General features: G+C 37.8%; 1 protein-coding gene and 1 pseudogene across 5 annotated transcripts in view; one reads left to right on the forward strand and one right to left on the reverse strand.

The window, feature by feature from the left end:
- PIK3CB (phosphatidylinositol-4,5-bisphosphate 3-kinase catalytic subunit beta) overlaps nucleotides 1–26,572 on the reverse strand; it is a 202,107-nt gene that overhangs the window by 36,108 nt on the left and 139,427 nt on the right. For 4 of the 5 annotated variants that reach the window (XM_053598899.1, XM_053598897.1, XM_053598898.1 and 1 more), the window contains 6 exons: nucleotides 15,110–15,240; nucleotides 11,672–11,722; nucleotides 10,070–10,258; nucleotides 3,994–4,115; nucleotides 1,460–1,603; nucleotides 56–155 (listed from right to left, as the gene is read on the reverse strand). In XM_053598899.1, coding sequence (XP_053454874.1) covers nucleotides 56–155; nucleotides 1,460–1,603; nucleotides 3,994–4,115; nucleotides 10,070–10,258; nucleotides 11,672–11,722; nucleotides 15,110–15,240 — 737 coding nt within the window. The remainder of the gene's footprint in view (nucleotides 1–55; nucleotides 156–1,459; nucleotides 1,604–3,993; nucleotides 4,116–10,069; nucleotides 10,259–11,671; nucleotides 11,723–15,109; nucleotides 15,241–26,572) is intronic. The other variant, XM_053598901.1, reaches the window with a different exon arrangement.
- Nucleotides 17,727–25,960, forward strand: LOC128592358 (eukaryotic translation initiation factor 4E type 2-like; annotated as a pseudogene).

Below are 26,572 nucleotides of genomic sequence, written 5' to 3' on the forward strand. Positions count from 1 at the left end.
GCATTTGATAAAACACCATGAACCAAATTGAACACAAAGATTCAAACAAGCTGACCTGCTTGGAAAGCACTTTCATGTGTCCCACACTTCCCCGGCAATACGCTTCAAGGATGACACCAAATTGTATCGAGACAGCAGGAATGTGCACTTCTGACCTGCAGAAAGTTAATAAAAACCAAATGGCTCATTTATTAAAACTTTAGATCAGCAAATAAAAATACTGACTTATTTCACAAATAAATAAATGATGCCAACAAATGAAAAGAACAGGTCATCTCATGCATAATTATTAGTGAGATGGTCAACTTTCTAATTGGTTAAACTTCAGAGTTTGAAAAGTTATGAGATTTTATAAATAGTTCATTCTTAAAAAAAAAAAAAATAGTTCATTCTTCACATCTTACCTGATTTGCTTTTCAGAGGAGAAAAGTAATCTTACCAATTTAGAGACAATTAGACTGAAACAGATCTGTGAAATGTGATTGACACTATACATTTGACTAATGTCTTAGCTTCTATCCAAATTTTTTCTCACTTAAAGAATAATTTTACAGGCCGGGTGTGGTGGCTCACGCCTGTAATCTCAGCACTTGGGAGGCTGAGGCGGGTAGATTGTCTGAGCTCACCAGATTCAAGACCTGCCTCTAAAAATAGCCAGGTGTTGTGGTGGGTGCCAGATACTTGAGAGGCTGAGGCAAGAGAATCCCTTCAGCCTAGGAGTTTGAAGTTGCTGTGAGCTATGATGCCATAGCACTCTACCCAGGATGACACAGTGAGACTCTGTCTTAAAACAAAATAAATAAATAAATAAAATAAAAAAAGGAATAATTCTGCATATTTGAAAAAGGAGGGAACATTTATTTTGTCATTCCCTGAGGTGTATAAAAATAAGACCAAAATAAACATTAGTTTCAATATTCTGAAGACCAGATTTTAAAAACCCAAAAGTTCTAAGTACAGAGATAGAAATGAGAAATCTGCAATTTCCTTAGGAAACACAAGGTTGACTTTAGTTGCCTTTCCTGGTTTTATTCTATACGAACTTGGTGAAATAAAGTTTGTATGTTTCTGAAAATAACTTAGTTAATAAAGAAACTGAATAAACTTTCTGTAATTATAATAAACCTTTATCTTCACTCAGTAACACCAATGATAATACCATACGTAAGCTTCTAGAAGGAGTATATAAGTCTATATTTAGTCTGAGTGGTAAATAGTAACACATTATTAGTTTTAGTTAAAAATCAAGCAAGTAGGTATGGATGGACATTTACCTGAATTACTTTGCCAAACCATAAAAATTAATAGTCTGAGTTTCAAGAAATAAGAGAAGGCACCAAAACAGTGCAAAAGTTAAAAAGGGTTCAGAAGCAATTAAAGCAGCTGACTATTCGGTTAAATGTCTTATTTATGCTAATTTATAGTTACTAAAGCTCAAATTGAAATACAAAAGACTTACCTAAGATGCCAAAACAGAAACTGCCCTATCCTTCTATTAGCAAGTGCTCTTTCTAATAGGAATCTAGAAAGGGCACAATCAAGAAAAGGCTCATATTTTAAAACTTGCACCAGTTGTAAAAGATACTGAGATAGTTCTTCATCACTGAAAAGAAACAAAAGAGAGTAACTCAAAAACCCGTGCCAGAAAAAGATCCCTTCCTATCACACTACCAAATACTAACTTATTATAACAGGATGCTTCTATTGGGCTACACTTGCTGCATGCTTTAGGACCAGACTAGCTACATGCTTGCATTCACTGTACCACTGTTACAGCATCACAACAAAAGCTGAAGCTATGAGAGAAGGGGGAGTAAAGAGGGTACAGATATATAGGACATTTAAACCAAATGAATTAGACTGTTACGATTAATGACTGTATTTACAATCAGTTTAGAGTTACCAAAATAATTAGGTACGTTAATACTAATTTCTGATCATGCTGAAAAACTTAAGTACTCAATCAAGTAATCATTTTGAAAATAAAAGTTCCAGCAGTACTTCAGCAATCTTATTTTTCTTTGCTATCATTAGGGTTAAAAGTCAGTCCTTCTTCCAGATAATAAGTGAACAATTAAAATCTTAACTTCAAATAGTTAAAGGATAAGGAAATGAATACATTTATAAGCAAGGAATGATTCACACTGAATTAATATATTATAATTAATGGGGCTGAATTAATTAAGGCTAGTGGTTCACTATTCTGTATTATCTCCGAACCATTCACCTGTAAACACACTTCCATCAGAGGTAATTCCGATAGTATACAGTATGAATCCCAACTGCTCCACTTACTAACTACAGTCTTGGGCAAAAGATGGTTAAGGAATTTAAAAAAAAAAATGGTTAAGAAATTAATATAAGGTAGAGCTGAGATGGAAACTCACAGAACTATAAACCAGAAACAAAAACTCATAACCAGAAAACTTAACATGTGAAAAACCCATTAGAATTAGCAACGTGGGAAGTGGGGACCACAGCATTTTATAGAGGGTTGAATGCATTTAAAGAAAAACAGTTGATTGGGCAGCGCCTGTGGCTCAGGATGGCAGGTTCAAACTCGGCTGCGGCCAAACTGCAACAAAAGATAGCAAGGCGTGTGGCCAGTGCCTGAGTCCCAGCTACTCGGGAGGCTGAGGCAAGGAATTCGCCTGAGCCCAAGCGTTGAAGATTCCCGTGAGCTGTGACACAACAGCACTCTACCGAGGACAACAGTGTGAGACTCTGTGGGGGTGGGAGGGAGATAGTTGGATCAGCCCAAAGGAAACCAGGTGGCCCCTCCCCATGAAGTCTCCAATGCAAACTTAGAGGAACAGTGTACCAACTGGGAACTTCATATACCCATACCACAATCTTAATTGGGTTTATTGTATAATTCATGCCCAGTGAAAAAAACCATAAATTATATAAAAATAGAAAGCACAAAAACAAAAGGAAGTTTCTTCTCTCACACTTCTAATGGAAGTCCTCAGAAATAATCATTATTGAAGAGTTTGTATAATTTCCTTTGGATAGCACACAGTTTAAAAAATAAACAATTAAAAAAATTTGAGAAGTAAAAGATTTTCTATTTCTGAGGCTGTCATTTCTTCAACGAATCCTATAAATTCTCACAAATGTACTGCCCAAAGAGGACTGTACAAATGTGTTCAGTACAGCATTGTTTATAATAGGAAAATTTTAAGACAACTTAAATGTTCCTTAATAGAGGAATAGAGGAATGAATTAAATAAGATAACACCCCTATGAAAGACTATTATATATATTATATGCTAGTGAAAGGAATAAACTATATTGATATATAATTGGAGAGAGTGACCTCAAAAACCTAATGCTTGATTTTTAAAAAGCAATTAGTAAAAATTATATAATTAGACATTTGTATAATTTAAAAAAATTGTATGAATGTACAGTATTATCCTATATCCATATTTTTATACATACAAATACATATAAAACAAAAATTTGATACATGCTAGGCAAAAGGTGTCTATGTGGTAAGGCACTAGTAAAAACCTTGACCACCAAGTCTGTAACAAGGTCCTCTGGTAGACATATATTATCATATCTCATTGCTGGTAGAATTAAATATGTTCAGTGTAAAACCACTGGGGAAAGACCCTTATAAGTTTATGCTTGGTCTCCTCCAGACTTCACCCCATGAACCTTTCCCTTTCAAATTTTGCTACAGTAAATAATATCTGTGAGTATGACTATATGTTAAGGCCTGTGAGTCTTCCTAGTGAATGAATCATCAAGCCTGATGGAGATCTCAGGGACCTCCACACTCAGTATGCTTTTGTTTTTTTATAGCCTGGAGTAAATATTGGGGGTAGTGGGTAGAGAATGAAAAGAGGACTCAAGCAAATTCTTTGAACTCTGAGTAATTCCTGGCTGTTTTCTTTCTTATAAGACATTCAAAGAGACAACCACTTCCCTACCCATCACCAAGTTATTCCTTCCCCCCCAAGAAAAAACACCTGCAGGAGATACCTCATTTGTCGCAGGCAGCCCACAGCATATTCCCGCACGTACTGGTCTGGATAGTTGAAATCTAGAAGCTCTAAGGCCTCCCGAGGGGGCAGTTTAGGCCAAATCTGAAGCAGCGCCTGAAGCTGTTTAAAAATTAAAATAGGTTCAGAAATACTGAGGAATGAAAGTAATCTTTCCTTAACACAAAGGACCATAGAGATGGGGTCAAAAGAAAGGAAAAACATTTTAATTACTGATGCTTCAAAAATCCATTCCAATGAATATGGACTAATAATGATTCTCCTTGTTGAAATATTTCAAAGATAAGTTTAAAAAGGCTACTATGTACTTACCCTAAAATAGAATGATAAACTGAATATATGGATTCTAGGATCATTGGCCATTACATAATTTTTTAAAGGTGAAAGAAGAAAAAAATTAAATGATCAAGAAACGCCTAAACATAAAATTTAAAGTAGAAATATGGGCTGCAAGGCTTAACCTAATGACAGGCAAGATACACTTAAGAAATGTTTTAATAGTGCCACACCTTTTGGGGGTAAGACACGATTGCAAGAGGGACTTTGCCTAACAAATGCAATCAGTATAATTTGGTTTATTGTACCCTCAATGAATCCCCAACAATATAAAATAAAAATTTAAAAACAAAAAACACTGAACACTCAAATAAAAAAAAGAAATGTATTAATAATACAAAATTAACTTAAAGGGGTTCACTTTTAGCTCTTAATTTTTTAAGAATATCTATTACTTAACAGAACTTCTTACTGAACATAATGTTTATATTCCTCAAATCATAATAAATATAATACATAAGAAATAAACAGTACCAAGTGGAAGACATTATTCTTAGTAAAGCATCACAAGAATGGAGAAGCATGAATCCTATGTACTCAATCTTGATATGAGGACAATTAATGACAATTAAGGTTATGGGGGGGGGAAGCAGAAAGAGGGATGGAGGGAGGGGGTGGGGCCTTAGTGTGTGTCACACTTTATGGGGGCAAGACATGATTGCAAGAGGGACTTTACCTAACAATTGTAATCAGTGTAACAAGCTTATTGTACCCTCAATGAATCCCCAACAATAAAAAAAAAAAAAAGAAATAAACAGTACCTAGTTGTTTATTTTATGAATAAGATAAAGACTGTATATCCAGCCTCTGATTTACAGATGCCACTGAGAAACGACGTAAACATAGGACAACAAAGAAGCCTTCAGGGAAGAGCTAGACCTGAAGGTGGACGGTGAGCTAGGATAGAAACAGCCGTATCTTTGGAAACCTGTAGTTCACAGAACCCAAACTCTAGAAAGGACTCCGATCTGCCCCCCGGAACAAGTGCTATGAGACTCAGACCCATGGAAGACACTTCTGACAAGAGTCCCTTTGTCCTGAAAGTGTGTGTGGGTGGGGGGAAGAAGGGAGGATTATTGTTTTTGTTTTTTTCCTGAGACAGGATCTCACTCTGTCGCTTGGGCTAGAATTAAAGGTATGAGCCATTGTACCCAGCCCCTAATGGTTTTGATGTGTTTATAGCATACATTCTTATGCCAGATGATAACTGGGGAGAAAATCAGTTATGGATGAAAATGAAAAAAATGTTTGATTTGTGACCCTCTCAAAGCTCAACCCTAACTAATAAATCTTACTGTTTAATATTTAATTTTTCTCATTGTGTTTTCTTAGGTATCACATAATTACCACTGACATTGATTTCACGGAAATACATAAAATGTATGCAAGATCAGTGCTACAAAACCACAGCAAATAATGAGTGATTAGGACTTTATTTCATCTGACTGCTCCATCTCCCATATCAAAGACAGATTGTGAAAAGTGGCCTGAAAGTGCCTATTAGCACTTTCTTGTGGATGTTGTTTATGTTTGGCCTTCAGAGCTATTAGGTTTTAAGAACTAAGTAAAAACAGTTCATATTTTATTATGTATTTCTACAAGTTACTCCATCATTATTATGTTAAGTTCCCCTGAAAAATTCAATAGTATCTAAATAAACATCTAGCACCTACGTTAAAAGGTATTTTTTCATATCTAGTAAAAGAGAAGTCCAGTTCACTTGCTGGTTGAGCATGACAGTAAAAAAATAAAAGGAAAAAAAGTTAACTAAAGATAATTTTGGGGAAGGTGTAGTGGCTCGTGTCTGTAGTCCTAGCTACTCCAGAGTCTGAGGTGAGAGGATTGCTTGAGCCCATCAGTTCAAGGATGAAGAAAGCAATGATTGTGCCATTACATTCTAGTTTGGGTTATAGAGCAAGATACCCATCTATTTTAAGTAAAAAAAAAAAAAAAAGGTATTTTAAAGAAATTAAGTTTTTCCCCCCAGTTACATTGCATTTGTGGAGAGAACAACACTTTTGAATGATTTTCAGAAGTTTGATTAATTACTATTATCAGCACATATTTATATAAATTGCTAACTTACATATGTGATTATATTAATAAATACTTAGCAAATACAGTAAACACCTAATAATTTTCAAATTTTAACTTTAAACTTAAAATTTTATTTAGTTATTCTTAACCCTACAGTGAATGAAAAGAGTAAGTTCTATACATACTTTATATAAAAAGCACAGATAAACATACTACATGAACAGATATACACTATGTCTGTGGTATCAAGATCTCTTGGGCATAAGGATACATGAGGGCATCTATACAGGCTTCTATAGGGCATAATAATGAAAACACTAGTTTAAAGATATAAAGCTCCTACTTCACCCCCATTTTTTCTCACTAGGACCTCCCCCCACCTTTCCTGCTTTGCCTAAGGCCCTAATGGACCAGCAGACTTCATTAGGGATAGAGGAGTTGGGGAGGAACCATTTCCTGAGGTTCTGAAACAGCATTAATAAAAACTCCTAACATCCCCAGTTAACACTTAGAACACAGTGGCCTGCATACGGTATTGAAAAGGATAGATCACATTCTCTAATACTAGAAAATGCAGCTATGTTATAGATTAAAAACAACCTTACCAGTGGAAAGTAATTACTTTTGGTAATAATTTTTGGTAAATTATTTATAATTATTAAAAATTATACAAACATAAAATTAAATAAATTAACAAATTCGTCACATTAATACAAGGAAAGCTATGGAAACATATAGGAAAGGGAATGTGGTTTTGGCCACATAAACAGTGAAAGCAATACTGACTAATTACCTGCTTGTTGTAATGGTTATTAAAAGCCTGTTCAGCATTATGACAACAGCATGGTTTCCTATGAATTAATGGAAAGTTATACAGCTTTTCTGCTTAATGCAAAATCAAAGCACATACCTTGCACCAGGCATCTAGCTTTTTGCTTTTCAAGGATTAGAGTTATCATGGAAACAGTTTATATTCTTTTATACCAGTTCAACACAACTGGCAATAAGACAGGATTGAAGGGAAAAACCAAAATGCTTTACTTTTTTTTTTTAATCCCAATAATTTTTTTCTAGACTACTACAAATGGACACTAGGATTATAAAATCCGTGCTTTCTCTTTCTTGTATTTGCTTATACATAGTAAAGCCCTCTTGAAAATGAGACAAGCAACCAGGCTAAATTACTAAATGCAAAAATCTCTGTCTCTACAGGTCAAATAATGAATTTACTCATTCATGCATTCATTCATTCATTTATTTATTGAGACAGAGTCTCACTCTGTTGCCCTGGCATCCATCTATCTATCTATCTATTGAACAGAACCTCACTGTCACACTGGGTAGAGTGCCATGGCATCACAGCTCACAGCAACCTCAAACTTTTGGGCTCAAGTGATCCCCTTGCTTCAGCCTCCTGAGGAGCTGGGGCTACAGGCACCCATCATAACATCTGGCTCATTGTTTTTATTTTTAGTAGAGACAGGGTCTCACTCTTGCTCAGGCTGATCTCAAACTCCTGAGCTCAAGGGATCCTTCCACCTTGGCCTCCCATAGAGCTAGGATTACAGGTGTAAGCTATTGCACCAGGCCCAAATAAAGAAATATCAAGCATAAATTAGTTCATTTCATTTTCTGACTTGACATGAGAAACCTCTTTATAAAACATCTTCTAAGAGTATAGCAAAAACTTTTTCTATTCTGATTTCAATGAAATAATTATATTATACATTTGTTCTATATGCACCTAACACCAGGCACTATCCATGAGAATAGGCAAATGTGCCAAGTAAAAAAATTCTTAGATCTTATTTTCTACCATTACTGGAGGTTCACAGAAAACTAACCTTGAATTTAGATAATAAATACCCTGTTTCCCCGAAAATAAGACAGTGTCTTATATTAAGGTATGCTCCCAAAGATGCTCTAGGTCTTATTTTCAGGGGACATCTTATCTTTCCTGTGAGTAGATCTTATTTTCGGAGGATGTCTTATTTTCGGGGAAACAGGGTAGGTAGTTAGAAGATAATAACTATTCTAGAATAATTAAACCTATCTGTATGACATAAAATATTTCCTTTCCAAAGTAATTAATACTCATTTGGTATAAGCTGGAAACAGTATAATTGAAGCATATACAATATCGTAATTACATAACATGAATACAAGGATCTTCAGACACGAGAAATAAATGCAAAAGAAATACTTTCTAAACTTAACTTGAGAAGTAAAATAAAACTAAAGAGTTTTAAAATGCGTATGATTAAAATAAATATAATTGGGAAGTCATTCTAGATTTACTAAGACCACAAAACTAGAGAGTTGAATTAAATTCAAATAAGGTGACCAAATTTGGTTATATTATAGACCAAATTTATTTATTTTGACTAGAAAAAGGCCTTTATATTGAGCACAGGTGACCATTTGAATTTAGTAAATGCCAGTACTTTCTGATTGAGTATTGAAATTTAAATCAAGAGGTAGAATTTGGTGGCATTTTGAAGCAAAATCTTTCCTTTCTTCATTGTGCCAAAAGGTATGCATTTGTTAAGACTGCCCAACCAAAACAAATGTGAAAATTAATCTGAATGGTATGTGATCTAAAATGTTAACTTGTACAATAAAAGTAAATTCTCAAACAAAAGATATTCATTTCAGGAAGCACCCGTAGCTCAGTGGGTAGGGCACTAGCCACATACACCAAGGCTGCAGGGTTCGAACCTGGCCAGGGCCACCTAAAACAACAATGACAACTGCAACAATTTAAAAAAAGTAGCCAGGCTCAGCACCCGTGGCTCAAGTGACTAAGGTGCCAGCCACATACACCTGAGCTGGCAGGTGTATGAATCCAGCCTGGACCCCCCAAACAATAACGACAGAAGCAACCAAAAAATAGCTGTGGTCCCAGCTCCTTGGGAGGCTGAGGCAAGAGAATCGCTTAAGCCCAAGAGTTTGAGGTTGCTGTGAGCTCTGACGCTACGGCACTCTACCCAAGGTGACAGCTTGAGGCTCTGTCTCAAAAAAAAAAAAAAAAAGTAGCCAGATGTGGTGGGTGCCTGTAGTCCTAGCTACCTGGGAGGCTGAGGCAAAGAATTACTTAAGCCCAAGAGTTTGAGGTTGCTGTGAGGGCAACAGCTTGAGACTCTGTCTCAAAAAAATAAAAATAAATAAATAATAATTTCAGAACATTTGTTGCAAAATTTCTTATGATTAAAAATTTTAGAGTTCATTGATGACTCTGGTAAAAGGTAGCCAGGACCTAGCATGTAATCCTTTTAATAGATGATTGTTCCAAGACCAAAGTTTTAATTGTCTTTAATGAAAAGTATGGCAAACCCTACCCAGAATCTGTGATTTTTAAACCTTGAAATTTTCTGGTCCATTAGTTACAGTATGTAAGGGTGAACCTCAAAATTTCAGGCCAGGCACAGTGGCTCATGTCATAATCCCAGCAAGTTTGTGAGGCCAAGTCAGAAGGATCACTTGAGGCCACAAGTTTGAGATCACTCTGTGCAAAACAGTGAGACCCCATCTCTATCAAAACTAACAAACAAACACACCTCAATATTTCTCCAGCAGAAAATTATCCCATCTGTGGACGTACACTTATGAGGAAAGAACACTTTACATAAACTCAACAGATGAACGTATAACCAAAAGGAGTTATAGAAATGATCTTTTATTACCTGAGCAACATCCTCAAGTTTATTCCACTTGATTGACAGCAATAATTTTGGCAGTGACTGTGGGAAATTCTCTCTGCAGTCTTGTCGCAATGTCCAAATAAGATCCATTTCATTCTCACAAAGTTGAGACAAGGGATCCCTGTCCAATATTTCCTTCAGTACAGCAAGAAATTTCTTTCCACCTCGACTCTAAGAAAGTAAAACACTCATTATAGAAAGTAATTGTACACACATCATTTGCAAGCAGTCAGCAAATTTAGATACAATGAATTTACATATAATTTATGAGCTTTAGCATGTTAGATGCAAGAACATAATTTCTGAAGAAATACATAAAGTTAGGTCCTTTATAGAAGTTGTATTGCTCAATATTAAATTTGTAAGCTAAGGATGAAGAAAAGTTATTCTGAAAACAGTTCTTAAAAAGGAAAAAGAATAGTGTTTTCAAAAATCTAAATACAGTAGAACCTCTATCCCCTAGTAAAACATCCTCTACACTGACCCCCTCCTTTTTTTGGCAGGGGTGGCGGGACACAAGAGTCTCATTCTGCTGCTCTGTATAGTGTTGTGGTATCATCATAGCCCACAGCAACCTCAAACTCTTGGGCTCAAGCAATCCTCTTGCCTCAGCCTCCTGAATAGCTGAGACTACAGGCATGTCCCACCATACCCAGCTAGCATTTTCTATTTTTGTAGAGACAGGGTCTCCCTGTGGCTCGAGGTGGTGTCCAACTCCTGAGCTAAAGCAATTTACCCACCTTGGACTTCCAGAGTGCTAGGATTACAGGCATGAGACCCCAAACCCTGCTGACCACCCCTTTAAGTTGACCTAATTTTCACAGACTGGACATCCACCACATACACATACCAGTAGTTGTAGGCCTAGTTCTTTATGTTGACAACCTTCATATGTTGCCCAGTCTGTTCGAGTGCCTTGGATGTCAACTTACTACTGTTAACATAGTACAACTTATAAGAAGGTTCAAGTTCTACGGTGCTTGAAATGTATAAACACTAGGTGGCAGTATTGCTTTTTGACTTAAAAACCAAGTAACATCTGAACTGAAATTTTTCTTTAATTTTCTAATTTCCATAAACAAACAAAAACACAAACAAAGATGACCCCAATGTACCAGGATAAAGACAAAAGTAAGGTTTGTGCCTTGAATTAATGGCATAAAATCTCCTTAGATTAACAAATAAGATATTGAAACAGAAAAAATAAAGTTATCTCAATTTTATTTCCATGGTGGCACCCGTAGCTCAGTGGGTAGGTCGCTGGCCACATACACCCTGGCTGGCAGATTTGAACCCGGCCCCGTCCATCTAAAACAGCAATGGCAACCGCAATAAAAAAATAGCCGGTTGTAGCAGATGCCTGTAGTCCAGCTACATGGGAGGCTGAGGCAAGAGAATGGCTTAAACCCAAGAGTTTGAGGTTGCTGTGAGCTGTGTTAGGAGGGCAACACAGTAAGATTCTGTCTCAAAAAAAAAAAAAAAAAAATGGTATATAAACCAGTGTATGGTGCCACGTGAATGCATTAATGTACACAGCTATGATTTAATAATAAATAATAATAATAAAAACCTCTTGATACTTACTGACACGTTAGCACTATCACTGCTTGCGATCTCAGCTGCTTTTTCAATAATCTGTTTAAGAAAACAATTTTAATTAAGTTTGGCTCTCACATTTGTAGAATTAAGTATAAATGACTATAACTATACTTAGACTGCCACATACACTCTGGCATTTCTATGCCTTATAAAACAAACATAAATTTTACAAGCAAAATGGTACTTCCCAACTGCTTCAAACTCTTGACAACAGGAAAACAATGGTAAAACTATAAGAAACTGAGACTCCTAGGAAACACAATGATTATCTGTAGAGAAAATAAGTAGTAGGCATGCTGTATATGTTAAACCTTTTTTTGAAATACAGGTAAATGAATTCCAGTTAAGAAAATTCAAATGTATATTGTAATTACTAAATGTAGAATAAGGTTTTGTCATTATTTATTCCTTAATATCCAAAGCAAAAGCAATAACAAGGGAAAGTCTAAAAATTTTTTTTAATTCTTTAATTTCAAAGAAATTAGTCTCAGGGTCGGAGCCAGGAATTTCAGGGTACAGTGAGCTATGGTGGTGTGATTGCACTCTGGCTTAGGAAACAAAGCAAGACCCTATCTCTTAAAAAAATAAAAATAAGAAAGAGGTGGCCCTCATTCTTAATAAGAACACATGTGACTAATGGAAGATTAATGGAGAAAAGAAGATCCATGTCCTGTTACTGAGTTATACAAGCCTGAGGAAATAATTTATACATATTCTCATGTGTAAAATAAAGTAATTCCCGTCCTATTCCATAAGGTGGTTGTGATAAATGAGATTAAGGTTCTTTAAATTAGGCAGCAACATAAAACTTGACTTGAAAAGAAAAATGTAAGCTGGGCACAATTGCTCATGCCTATAATCTCAGCTCTTTGAGAGCTCAAGTAGGTAGAATCACTTGAGGTCAGGCATTGGAGGTTGTAGCAAGCCATGATCACAGCACTACCACTGCACTCCAGCCTGGGTGACAGAGAAAGACCCCATCTATTAAAAACAAAAAAAGCAAAATGTATGCAATATTGTGATTATACCAATAAGCACTAAATTAAATAAAAGGGACTTAGAGAAACTTTCTCTTTTTATATTTATATTATTTATAATAGTCATATATAAGGAATTATACCAGTTATAGATCTTGACAACTGAAGGAATACTATTTGTTTGTTTTTGAGATGGGGTCTCTAAAACCCTACTTTACCTGGGTAGAGTGCCGTGGAGTCACAGCTCACAACAATCTCCAACTCTTAAGCGATTCTCTTACCTCAGCCTCCCAAGCAGCCTGGACTACAGGCGCCCACCACAATGCCTGACTATTTTTTGGTTGGAGTTGTCACTGTTGTTTGGTGGGCCCGGGCTAGATTTGAACCCGCCAGCTCCAGTATATGTGGCTGGTGCCCTAGCCGTGTGAGCTACAGGGCACCAAGCCATGCTTATACATGTTATGACTGGAAAGCTCTATCCCAAATTGATATTCTTGGAGAAAGACTTTCTAAGGGGGTTAGAAAGGCAAAAGGACTGGAAGGCTGAGGCAGGTGGATTTCCTGAGCTCACTGGTTAGAGACCAGCCTGATTAAGAGTTAGATCCCGTCTCTAAAAATAGCCAGGTGTTGTGGCGGATGCCTGTAATCCAGGCTACTTGGAAGGCTGAGGCAAGAGAATCACTGCAGACCAAGAGTTTGAGGTTGCTATGAGCTATGACACTACGGCACTCTACCAAGGATGACAAAGTGAGACTCTGTCTCAAAAAAAAAAAAGAAAGGCAAAAGGAAAGTTTAATGACCAGTCGCAGAGGACTAAAGCAATGGTAAAATAAAACTTTTCCTAAAATATTGGATTTAAAATATTTATATTTACACAGGATGCCATATCTGTAAAAAAGCTTCAAAAAGCATTTCATTTGATCCAAAAGAAACTATAACTATGATGAACTATAACTGAACATAGTAACAGTCACAGCTAGGACTATTAAATGTACTGCAAATAGCAAAGGCTTATGGATAAATTCCTAAATAAGGAGTAACTAAAGCAACACATAAATGTATTGGATGAGTCAAAAGGTAGCCTTATCTATCTGATATATACTATGATATATGGTTCTTACTATATTTGTGATTTGTACCATAATGAGCACAATACTTAATTTGGTTCTAAACTGCTGGCCAGAAAAACACTTTAAAACAACATGAAATTCAAAGCCATTTCTAAGATAAATAGAATTCAAATTAAAATTAAAATGAAGGCCAGGCGTGGTGGCTGACGCCTGTAGTCCCAGCACTGTAGGAGGCGGAGGCGGGTAGATTGCCTGAGCTCAGAGGTTCGAGACCAGTATGAACAGCAGTGAGCCAGAGTAAGACCCCGTTTCTACTAACATCAAAAACAGCCAGACGCTGTGGTGGGCGTCTGTAATCCCAGCTACTGGGGAGGCAATGGGACAGAGCATCACCGGAGGAAGAACATTTAAAAAAAGAAGAAAGAAAATGAACAAAAAAAAAAGAGTACTTCAAACAAAGAAGAATGAACAAGCAAGCTGAAATTAAAAATAAAAACAAAATGAAGCAGGAAACATTAAGTTACATAAATTTAATCTGCATAACACTTTTTAAAGACTCCTCTATCTGTTTCTGGTAGAGTTTAACATAAACAGGCAATTATATTTAGAGGTAGGTAAACTTAAACATTATTTAGCATAGTATCAATCTTTTAAACATAATTTATTCTCAAATGGATTAAGAAATTGAAGAAACTGTCTATTTATATTCTGAGAATTTGCTTGAAGATCTCCTCATAAAAATCAGTCCCAACCATCCCTGAAACAAGAATGCCAAACCTGGATATAAAAACGGATTGACAGTTCATCTCTCTTAGCATATAAACTGGCATAGACCTATTTTGAGCCCCAACCAGATAATCTCCCTGTCCCCAAGACACACGGTTTATATACTAAGGAAATGTATTTAAAAATGGAATTCTTTCACATATATTATATAAAAATAATATATAGCCATTTAAAATATTGGGAAGCCCTACTAATAGTGATAGTCATCAAAATCATCTGTTCTTTGAGTATCAATTCTAACACAGCTCAATCCCTGAACCAACATACTGGGCATGTTTCATTGAACATTTTGTATGTTTAGAATTACATATCAATACATTAAGAGGCCCTTTAAAGACCTGAGACTTTTTATGCTTTCCTCATTTCGCAAATGAGGAACCTCAATTCCAGAGACACCATGTCTCACTTGTTTAGTGATAAACCCAGGACTCACCAACTTGGCTCCCTGCTCCGTAGTCTTTCCCCTGAACCAAGCTGGCAATGTGTGGGGAGTTGTGAAAGAGAAACAGACCTATAGAGCTTACACTATAAACATATAGAGCCAATTCAAACATGTCATACATAGAGTAGAGATTAAATAATTAGCTTACCTTATCGAAGGGAGGGTAATAATAAGGTTGTTTTTTATTCTCTGGGAATTTAATGTGCAAAGCTGTTGCATTTTCAGTATATGGATTTGTTTGAACAGTTCCCATTGGATTCAACATTTCTTCGAGTTCATCTAAAACATGAAAAATTTTGATTCTTAAGAAAAGTCTATGAAAATATAGAGGGAGCAAGATGATGGACAAGTAACAGCTTCTTTGCAACCGGGTGCGATGAGACTGGGGAGAGAAGACTCCGGGCATCTCTGGCTTGTGGGCTTTGCCCAGAAACATCCCTCTGGGGACACAGGGAAACAGCGAAAGACTTCTGGACCCTAGGAGAACAAAAGCAGTGGAGAACTGGCAAGTTGTTGCGTTCATTCGCTCTGAAACCGTGGCTGCCACAGCTGTAATTACAACAGCAGGGAGACTGCAAACAGGGAAGGCCTTCCCTTCGGGCTTAGTTTTTTTGGACTTGGGCACTTGGTTGAACTCCCTTGGGAGAACTTAGGCAAGAGTGCAGATGACTTTAAGCATTGTCTAGGGCCCTGGACTGAGCCGCTGAGCCAGAATGGAGCTAATATTGTTCAGTTGTGGGCTGTGGGCACAATCATTGTGGGAGAACTACCCCTGCAGGCTCAACCCTCAGTGTCCCAGGCTGGGAGACCTTGGGCGAGTGAGTGATCTAGTGACTGAGCAGCACCAAAGACCAGGACTGAGATGCTGGGGAAGAGTGGAGATTTCAGTGTTTGGCAGCAGCAGGCCAGCTTGCAGCCTCAACCCTCAGGGGCACAGAGTGAGACTGGTTTTGGCGCACTGGATAAGCAGGCAGCCACTTCAGGAGAGATCCCAGTGACAAGTGTTTTCCTGGGAAAGCTTCTGCATAGCCAAGGTTAATGGTTTCAAGTGTCTTGTAAGCTGGCTGAGAACAGATTTAGGCTTTCAAACAAATGGGGTTTGAGAAATCAGCAGAGGCCTCCAGGCTCCATCTCATACAGCTGTACCAGCATTGTGATTAACATCTCATACCCCAGAAGATCACCTGTTGCCCAGACAATATTCAGCTTTGTTTTTGGTTTTGCTTTTTTTTTTTTCTATTTCAACATTTTCCCCCTAGATTTTTCTTTCTTCATTTTTCTAGTTTAAATATAATTTCACATTGTTGCCTTCTTTAATAAATAAGAACTTCATTTTTCTTAGCGTTTCTGCCCCTATTATTTTTCCCCTCAATTTTATCCCGAAAGGTTTTCTGTTTATTTGTTTTGGTTTGATTTATACTTTTGTCTTTCCTCCCTGTTTGGTGGAGGTAGGGTACTGTATCTGAACAGGCTGACAAAGAGCCACTGACCTCAAGGGAACCACCCAACCCAACACCCCCAGAGGTCGGGGGGTTTTAAGGTTGGGTCAAAGTACCCTACTGTACACCTTTATTATCCCATCTCCCTCTTTCTGTGCTTCTCTTCTTTTTGTCAAAATTCCCTTGATACACACCCCTCCTTTCTCTTTTTTCTTTCTTTTTTTTTAAATCTTTTTTCCCTTCTTGCTTTTCAATCTTCTCATCCTTCTGGTCCTGTACCAAAAGGACTTATCAAAATCTTAGGCCAGAGGCACGGCAAGTTAAAAGAGCAAGAAGTGAAAGGAAAACTAGAGCAAGGAAACAGACAAAAGAAAACACTCATGAGGAAGAATCGGCAGAAAAATCCTGGCAACATGAAAAACCAGTCCAGAGCAACCCCCCGCCCCAAAGGACCATGAGGTAGCTACTGCAGAGGACTTCAACTATAAAGAAATGTTAGAAATGACAGAAGAGGAATTTAAATAAAGATGATGAAAACAATGAAGAAAATTGCTGAGAAAATGGAAAATAACAAAAAGGAAATCCAAAAACAAAATCAAATGAGAGATAAACAATATGAAGAATATACAAAGGATATAGCAGAGCTGAAGGAATTGAAGCAGTCAATTAGGGAACTTAAGGATGCAATAGAAAGTATCAACAACAGATTAGACCATGCAAAAGAAAGAATCAGAGGTAGAGGACAAAGCTCTTGAGAGACAGAAAGTTAAAGAGACAGAAAAGAAGAGAGAGAAAGTAGAACATTCACTGACAGAACTATGGGACTTACTGAAGCGTTCAAACATACAAGTTATAGGTATCCCAGAAGGGGAAGAAGAATGCCCAGAGGAATGGAAGCCATACTAGAGAATACCATAAATGAAAATTTCTGGCTTGGCACCTGTGGTTTAAGCAGCTAAGACACCAGCCACATACAGCTGAACTGGCGGGTTAGAATCCAGCTCAGGCCCGTCCTTGTTTTTTCTGCCTCTGCCCAAAAAATAGCTGGGCATCATGGCAGGCACCTATAGTCCCAGCTACTTGGGAGGCAGAGGCAGGAGAATCGCTGGAGCCCAAGAGCTGGGGGTTACTGTGAGCCGTGATGCCACAGCACTCTACCCAGGAGGACAGTTTGAGGCTCTGTCTCATAAAAAAAAAAAAAAAAAGGAAGGAAGGAAGGAAGAAAATTTCCCAAATATCACCAAAGATTCTGACACACTCCTTCCAGAGGGCTATCGGACCTCAGGTTGCCTCAACTCTAACAGAGCTTCTACAAGACACATTGTGATGGGAGGCAGTGGGGACAGCAGCAGCGAGAGGATGAACAAGTTTGACACCTTGCAAGATGATGACCGTGGGGACCATGATCAGAATGAAGAAAACAACAAAAGATGGTGAGAAGGCAAAAACGGAACGAGACAAGAATCAGAACAGCAGCAAAAAGAAGGCTGTTGTCCCTGGACCAGCAGAGCACCCCCTGCAGTACAACTACACATTCTGGTATTCCAGAAGAAGCCCTGGCCATCCTACTAGCTCACAAAGCTATGAATAGAATATCAAACAGATTGGCACCTTTCCCTCTGTGGAGCAGTTCTGGAGGTTTTATAGCCACAGGGTACATCCCGGGGACCTGACAGGCCACAGTGATTTCCATCTCTTCAAAGAAGGAATTAAACCCATGTGGGAGGATGATACAAATAAAAACGGTGGCAAGTGTATTATTTGGTTGCAAAAGTGCTTGGCCTCCTGTTGCTGGGAGAATCTCATCCTAGCCATGTTGGGGGAACAGTTCATGGTGGGAAAGGAGATCTGTGGGGCTGTGGTCTCTGTCGGCTTTCAGGAGGACATTATTTCAATATGAAGTAAGACTGCCAGCGACAAGCAACCCATAGCCTGAATCTGGGATACACGTCAGCGAGTGCTTAACCTACCTCCCAACACCATTATGGAATACAAAACTCACACCAACAGCATCAACTCGAAGCCTGTAGCTCAAGTAGCTAAGGTGCCAGCCACATACACTAGAACTGGTGTGTTCGAATCCAGCCCGGGCCTGCCAAACAACAATGACAACTACAACCAAAAAAAAAAAAGCCGGATGTTGTGCTAGGTGCCTGTGGTCCCAGCTATGTGGGAGGCTGAGATAAGAGAATCACTAGAGCCCAGGAATTAGAGGTTGCTGTGAGCTGTGATGTCACAGTACTCTACACAGAGTGACAGCTTGAGGCTCTGTCTCAAAATAAATAAATAAAATAAAATTTTAATTAAAAAAAAAGACACATTGTGATGAACCTGTCCAAAGTCAAGACAAAATAAAAGATTTTCCAAGCTGTCAGGAATAAGTGCAAATTGACCTACAGGGGCAAATCCATCAGATAACTGCACACTTCCCTAATGAAACTTTTCAAGCCATTAAACAATGTTCATCTATCATTAATGTACTTAAACAGAACAATTTCCAGCCCAGAATTCTATATCTCGCTAAGCTAAGCTTCAAAATTGATGGAGAAATCAAATCTTTTTTACTGATACGCAAACGTTGAGGAAATTTGCCACAACAAACCAGCTCTACAAGAAATACTTCAACCTTTCTATACACTGACCATCACAATGGACCACCAACAAAGTGAGCACCCAGAAATTAAACGGCAAAATCTAGCTTCCACAATGATGCAAAAGACAAAACTAAACAATAAACTTTCACAAAATAAAATGAATATGTTTATTGCAGCCCAATTCATAATTGCTAAGTGATGGAAAAAGCTCAAGTGCCCATCGATCCACGAATGGATTAATAAATTGTGGTATATGTACACCATGGAATATTATGCAGCCTTAAAGAAAGATGGAGACTTTACCTCTTTCATGTTTACATGGATGGAGCTGGAACATACTCTTCTTAGTAAAGTATCTCAAGAATGGAAGAAAAAGTACCCAATGTACTCAGCCCTACTATGAAACTAATTTGGGGCTCTCACATGAAAGCTATAACCCAGTTACAACCTAACAATAGGGGGAAGTGGGAAAGGGAGGGGAGGGAAGGGGGTGGTTGGTAGAGGGAGGGGGATCGGTGGGATCATACCTGTGGTGCATCTTACAGGGGTATTTGCGAAACTTGGTAAATGTAGAATGTAAATGTTTTGGCACAGTAACTGAGATAATGCCAGGAAGGCTATGTTAATCATTGTGATGAAAATGTGTCAAATGGTCTATGAAGCGAATGTATGATGCCCCATGATCATATCAATGTATACAGTTCTGATTTAATAAAAAAAATAAAATAATAAAAGAAAAAAAATAAAATAAAATGAATAGAATGCTACCACACTTATCAATTATCTCAATAAATGTTAATGGCTTGAATTCCCCACTGACGAGGCACAGATTGGCTAATTGGATTAAAAAACGCAAGCCACCCATTTGCTACCTTCAGGAAACACACCTAGCCTCAAAAAACAAATTAAAACTCAGAGTTAAGAGCTGGATGACAATTTTTCTGAAAAATGAAATTCAGAAGAAAAGAGGGGTTGCAATCTTATTTTCAGATACATGTGGATTGAAAGCAACTAAAGTCAAAAAAGACAAAGATGGTAACTTCATATCAGTCAAGAGAAAAATACAAGAAGACATTTCAATTCTAAATATTTATGCACCCAACTTAAATGCTTCCAGATTCTTGAAACAGATCTTAATTAGTCTGAGCAATATGATATCCTATAACACCATAATAACAGGGGACTTAACATTCTTCTTACAGAGCTGGACAGATCCTCTAAACAGAAATTAAACTAAGATATAAAGTACTTAAACGAGACCCTAGAACAGTGGTTCTCAACCTTCCTACGCAACACACAGGTTGAGAACCGCTGCCCTAGAACAACTGTGTTTGATAGATGTACACAGAAACAAGGAGTTAGTTTTTTGAAAAAAATAAATGAAATAAACAAGACCAGCTATACAGGAAATACTTTAACCTGTTCTACACACAAACCATCATAAGGGATCAGCAGCAAAAGATAAAACTAAGCAACAAACTCTCACAAAATAAGATGAAAAGAATACTACCACATTTATCAATTACCTCAATAAATGTTCATGGCTTGAATTCCCCACTGAAGAGACATAGATTGGCTGAATGGATTAAGAAACACAAACCATCCATTTGCTGTCTGCAGGAAACACACCTGGCTTCAAAAGACAAATTAAAACTCTGAGTCAAGGGTTGGAAGACAATTTTTCAGGCAAATGGAATTCAGAAGAAAAGAGGAGTTGCAATCTTATTTTCAGATACATGTGGATTTAAAGCAACTAAAGTCAAAAAAAAACAAAGATGGCCACTTTATGTTGGTCAAGGGAAAACTACAACAAGAAGACGTTTCGATTCTAAATATTTATGCACTCAATTTAAATGCTCCCAGATTCTTGAAACAGACCTTACTCAGTCCGAGCAATATGATATCTGATAATACCATAATAACAGGGGACCTTAACACTCCTCTTACAGAGCTGGACAGATCCTCTAAACAGAAATTAAACAAAGATATAAGAGATTTAAATGAGACCCTAGAACAACTGTGCTTGATAGAAGCATATAGAACACTCCATCCCAAAGATAAAGAATATACATTCTTCTCATCACCCCATGGAACATTCTCCAAAATTGATCATATCCTGGGACACAAAACAAATATCAACAGAATCAAAAGAATTGAAATTTTACCCTGTATCTTCTCAGACCATAAGGCACTAAAGGTGGAACTCAACTCTAACAAAAACGCTCGACCCCACAAAGGCATGGAAATTAAACAACCTTCTATTGAATGACAGATCGGTGCAGGAAGAAATAAAACAGGAAATCATTAACTTCCTTAAGCATAACAACAGTGAAGACACAAGCTACCAAAACCTGTGGGATACTGCAAAAGCAGTTTTGAGAGGAAAATTTATCGCTTTAGATGCCTACATTCGAAAAACAGAAAGAGAGCGCATCAACAAACTCACAAGCCATCTTATGGAATTGGAAAAAAAAGAACAATCTAAGCCTAAACACAGTAGAAGAAAAGAAATATCCAAAATCAAATCAGAGATCAATGAAATTGAAAACAAAAGAATCATTCAGAAAATTAATGAAACAAGGAGTTGGTTTTTTGAAAAAATAAATAAAATAGATAAACCTTTGGCCAGACTAACTAGAAATAGAAAAGTAAAATCTCTAGTAACCTCAATTAGAAATGATAAAGGGGAAATAACAACTGATCCTACAGAGATACAAGAGATCATCTCTGAATACTACCAGAAACTCTCTATGCCCAGAAATTTGACAATGTGAAGTAAATGGATCAATATTTGGAATCACACCCTCTCCCTAGACTTAGCCAGGAAGAAATAGAGCTCCTGAACAGACCAATTTCAAGCACTGAGATTAAAGAAACAATAAAAAAGCTTCCAACCAAAAAATGCCCTGGACCAGAATTCTATCAAACCTTCAAGGAAGAGCTTATTTCCTGTACTACAGAAATTATTCCAAAAAAATGAGGAAGAAAGAATCTTCCCCCAACACGTTCTATGAAGCAAACATCACCCTGATACCAAAACCAGGAAAAGACCCAACCAAAAAGGAGAATTTCAGACAACTCTCACTCATAAATATAGATGCAAAAATTCTCAACAAAATCCTAGCCAACAGATTACAGCTTAACATAAAAAAAGTCACACATCATGATCAAGTAGGTTTCATCCCAGGAATGCAAGGCTGGTTTAACATACACAAGTCTATAAACGTGATCCACCATATTAAGAGAGGCAAAAATAAAGATCATATGATCCTCTCAATAGATGCAGAAAAAGCATTTGATAAAATCCAGCATCCTTTTCTAATTAGAACACTGAAGAGAACAGGCATAGATGGCACATTTCTGAAACTGATTGAAGCTATCTATGACAAACTCACAGCTAATATTTTACTGAATGGAGTAAAACTGAAAGCTTTTCCTCTTAGAACTGGAACCAGACAAGGTTGTCCTCTGTCACCTTTACTATTCAACATAGTTCTAGCCAATACAATCGGGCAAGACAAGGAAATAAAGGGAATCCAAATGTGAGCAGAGTAGGTAAAACTCTCCCTCTTTGCTGACGATATGATCTTATACTTAGAGAATCCCAAAGACTCAATCACAAGACTTCTGGAAGTTATCAAAAAATACAGTAATGTGGGCAGCGCCTGTGGCTCAGTGAGTAGGGCGCCAGCCCCATATGCCGAGGGTGGCGGGTTCAAACCCAGCTCCCACCAAACTGCAACAAAAAAATAGCCGGATGTTGTGGCAGGCACCTAGTCCCAACTGCTTGGGAGGCTGAGGCAAGAGAATCGCCTATGCCCAAGAGTTAGAGGTTGCTGTGAGCCTTGTGCCATCATGACACTCTACCCGAGGGCCGTACAGTGAGACTCTGTCTCTACAGAAAAAAAAAAAAAAAATACAGTAATGTTTCAGGATATAAAATCAATACCCACAAGTCAGTAGCCTTTGTATATGCCAATAACAGTCAAGATGAGAAGCTAATTAAAGACACAAGTTCCTTCACCATAGTTTCAAAGAAAATGAAATACCTAGGAATATACCTAACAAAGGAGGTGAAGGCCCTCTATAAAGAAAATTATGAAATCCTAAGAAAGGAAATAGCAGAGAATATTAACAAATGGAAGAACAGGCTCGGCGCCTGTGGCTCAAGCGGCTAAGGCACCAGCCACATACACCTGAGCTGTCAGGTTCGAATCCTACCAGGGCCCGCCAAACAACAATGACAGCTGCAACGAAAAAAATAGCGGGGCATTGTGGTGGGCGGCTGTAGTCCCAGCTACTTGGGGGGCGGCGCCAGGAGACTCGCTTGAGCCCAGGAGTTTGAAGTTGCTGTGAGCTATGATGCCACGGCATTCTACCCAGGGCAACAGCATGAGGCTCTGTCTCAAAAAAAAAAAAAAAAAATGGAAGAACATACCATGCTCATGGCTGGGAAGAATCAACATTGTTAAAATGTCTACACTTCCCAAAGCAAGCTACCTATTCAATGCCATTCCTATTAAAATACCAACATCATACTGTCAAGATTTCGAAAAAATGATTCTGTGTTTTGTATGGAACCAGGAAAAAACCCGTATAGCTAAGGTAGTTCTTAGTAATAAAAATAAACCTGGGGCATCACCATACCAGATTTTAGGCTGTACTAGAAAGCCATAGTGGTCAAGACAACCAGGTACTGGGACAAAAATAGAGACTTAGACACTTGGAATCAAATAGAATGCCAGGAAATGAAACTAACATCTTACAAGCACCTTATCTTTTGATAAATCAAACAAGAACATACCTTGGGGGAAAGACTCCCTATTCAATAAATGGTATTGGGAGATCTGGATATCCACATGTAAAAGACTGAAACTTGACCCACACCTTTCCCCACTCACAAAAACTGATTCAAGATAGATAAAGAACTTAAATTTAAGGCATGAAATAATAAAAATCCTCCAAGAAAGCATAGGAAAAACACTGGAAGATATTGGCCTGGGGAAAGACTTCATGAAGAAGACTGCCATGGCAATTGCAACAGCAACAAAAATAAACAAATGGGACTTCATTAAACTGAAAAGCTTCTGTACAGCTAAGGAGACAGAAAAAGACAACCTACACAATGGGAAAGGATATTTGCATATTTTCAATCAGACAAAAGCTTGATAACTAGGATCTATGGAGAACTCAAATTAATCCACATGAAAAAAGCCAACAATCCCATTTATCAATGGGCAAGAGACATTAATAGAACCTTCTCTAAAGAAGACAGATGAATGGATAACAAACATATGAAAAAATGTTCAACATCCCTATCTATTAGAGAAATGAAATCAAAACAACCCTGAGATATTATTTAACCCCAGCGAGAATGGCCCACATCACAAAATCTCAAAACTGCAGATGCTGGTGTGGATGTGGAGAGAAGGGAACACTTTTACACTCCTGGTGGGACTGCAAACTAGTACAACCTTTTTGGAAGGAAGTATGGAGAAACCTCAAAGCACTCAAGCTAGACCTCCCATTTGATCCTTCAATCCCATTACTGGGCATCTTACCCAAAAGGAAATAAATCCTTTTATCAGAAGGACACTTGCACTAGACCTGTTCATTGCAGCTCAATTTACAATTGCCAAAATGTGGAAACAGCCTAAATGCCCACCAACCCAGGAATGGATTAACAAGCTGTGGTATATGTACACTATGAAATACTATTTAGCCATTTAAAAAAAAAAATGGAGACTTTACATCCTTTGTATTAACCTGGATGGAAGTGGAAGACATTATTCTTAGTAAAGCATCACAAGAATGGAGAAGCATGAATCCCATGAATCCATGTACTCCATTTTGATATCAGGACAATTAATGACAATTAAGGTCATGGTGGGGTGGGGGAAGGGGAGAACAGAGAGAAGGAAGGAGAGGGGGATGGGGCCTTGGTGTGTGCCACACCTTTTGGGGGCAAGACACAATGACAACAACAAAAAACACATGTCTTTGAAAGTAAACTTTTTAAAAAGATGTACTGGATTTCCATTCATGAAAATTACTCTTAAAAGTAGGCCAATTAAGCTCAGCACCTGTAGCTCAGCAGTTAGGGCACTAGCCACATACACCAGAGCTGGTGGGTTCGAACCCAGCCCAGGCCTACCAAACGACAATGACAACTACAACAACAACAAAAATAGCCGGGCATTGTGGCGGGCGCCTGTAGTCCCAGCTACTTGGGAGACTGAGGCAAGAGAATCGCTTAAGCCCAAGAGTTGGCGGTGGCTGTTGAGCTGTGACTCTACAGCACTCTACGGAAGGCAACATAGTGAGACTCTTTCTCAAAAAAAAAAAAAAAAAAGTTATGTCAATTAAGGAAGTTTGGCAGACATTTGTATTAGTAAGCCTCTAATCTTCAGTTAATGCTTGGAACAAAATTTCAGAGTCTTTGCATCCACCTTTAAAGTGTGAAATTTACAAAAATGAATGGCTTACTTTACCTCTTTCTTCAAGTTTGGTAAGTATTCTCCATTTTGAAAAAAACTTAATTGGGACTGTTCTTCTTCTATCAAAATAAGGTAGTGCACAGGAATTATTTCATAACTGTAGGTAGACTTCTTACATATTACCTGGTTTACATGGTCATTACAATACCCAAATTGATATTTTGAAAGTCATAAATGACATTCTTCTTATCAAGTCTAATGTTAATGCTCCTTTCTTACCCTGGAACTGCTGACATAATTATTTTATCTAGTAGTCTTTGTAATACTCCATTCAAGTGGAGTATTATTTCACCAACTGCTTCTTTTTTCAAGGTACTCCTTTTCTCCTTTCTCCACCACCCTAAATATATAGCCCATTCACAGATACGTATATGAGATCTTAGAATTTCAATGTAGTCAAAAAACCCTTAAATTCACATTACGTTACTTTCTGATTTCACAGATAAATAAACTCAAGATGAGAGAATAGAGTTAAAAGTACAATCTAAGATCTCCCCTCACCAAAGTAATTTTTCTTTTCTTATACTTATTTTAGCACATTTGTTCTCTTCCTACTTTCTAAGGAGGGAATGACAAGGTCCTTTCTGTCTGGATGCAACATCCATAACGTATGCATACTCAGAATTACTCCCAAAGCTAGAAAATCTGCACAATTTTAGTTCCTTAATCCTTCACTCATCTTTTTTTTTTGGAGACAGAGCCTCAAGCTGTCACCTGCGTAGAGTGCTATGGCATCACAGCTCACAGCAACCTCCAACTCCTGGGCTTAAGTGATTCTCTTGCCTCAGCCTCCCAAGTAGCTGGGACTACCAGCTACCACCACAATGCCCGGCTATTTTTTGGTTGTAGTTGTCACTGTTGTTTGGCAGGCCCAGGCTGGATTTGAACCTGCCAGCTCTGGTATATGTGGCTGGCGCCTTAGCCACTTGAGCTACAGGTGCTGAGCCAGCTCATCTTTTTTAAAATTTTCTCATCTCATAGATTTAATTTTAAAAGGATGGAGATAGTTCTTACATACAAATTCACTCTGTAGCCTGGGCTAGAGTGTAGTGGCATCAACATAGCTCACTGCAACCTCACA

The sequence above is a fragment of the Nycticebus coucang genome, chromosome 8 (genome assembly GCF_027406575.1).
Source record: "Nycticebus coucang isolate mNycCou1 chromosome 8, mNycCou1.pri, whole genome shotgun sequence".
Lineage (NCBI taxonomy): Eukaryota > Metazoa > Chordata > Mammalia > Primates > Lorisidae > Nycticebus > Nycticebus coucang.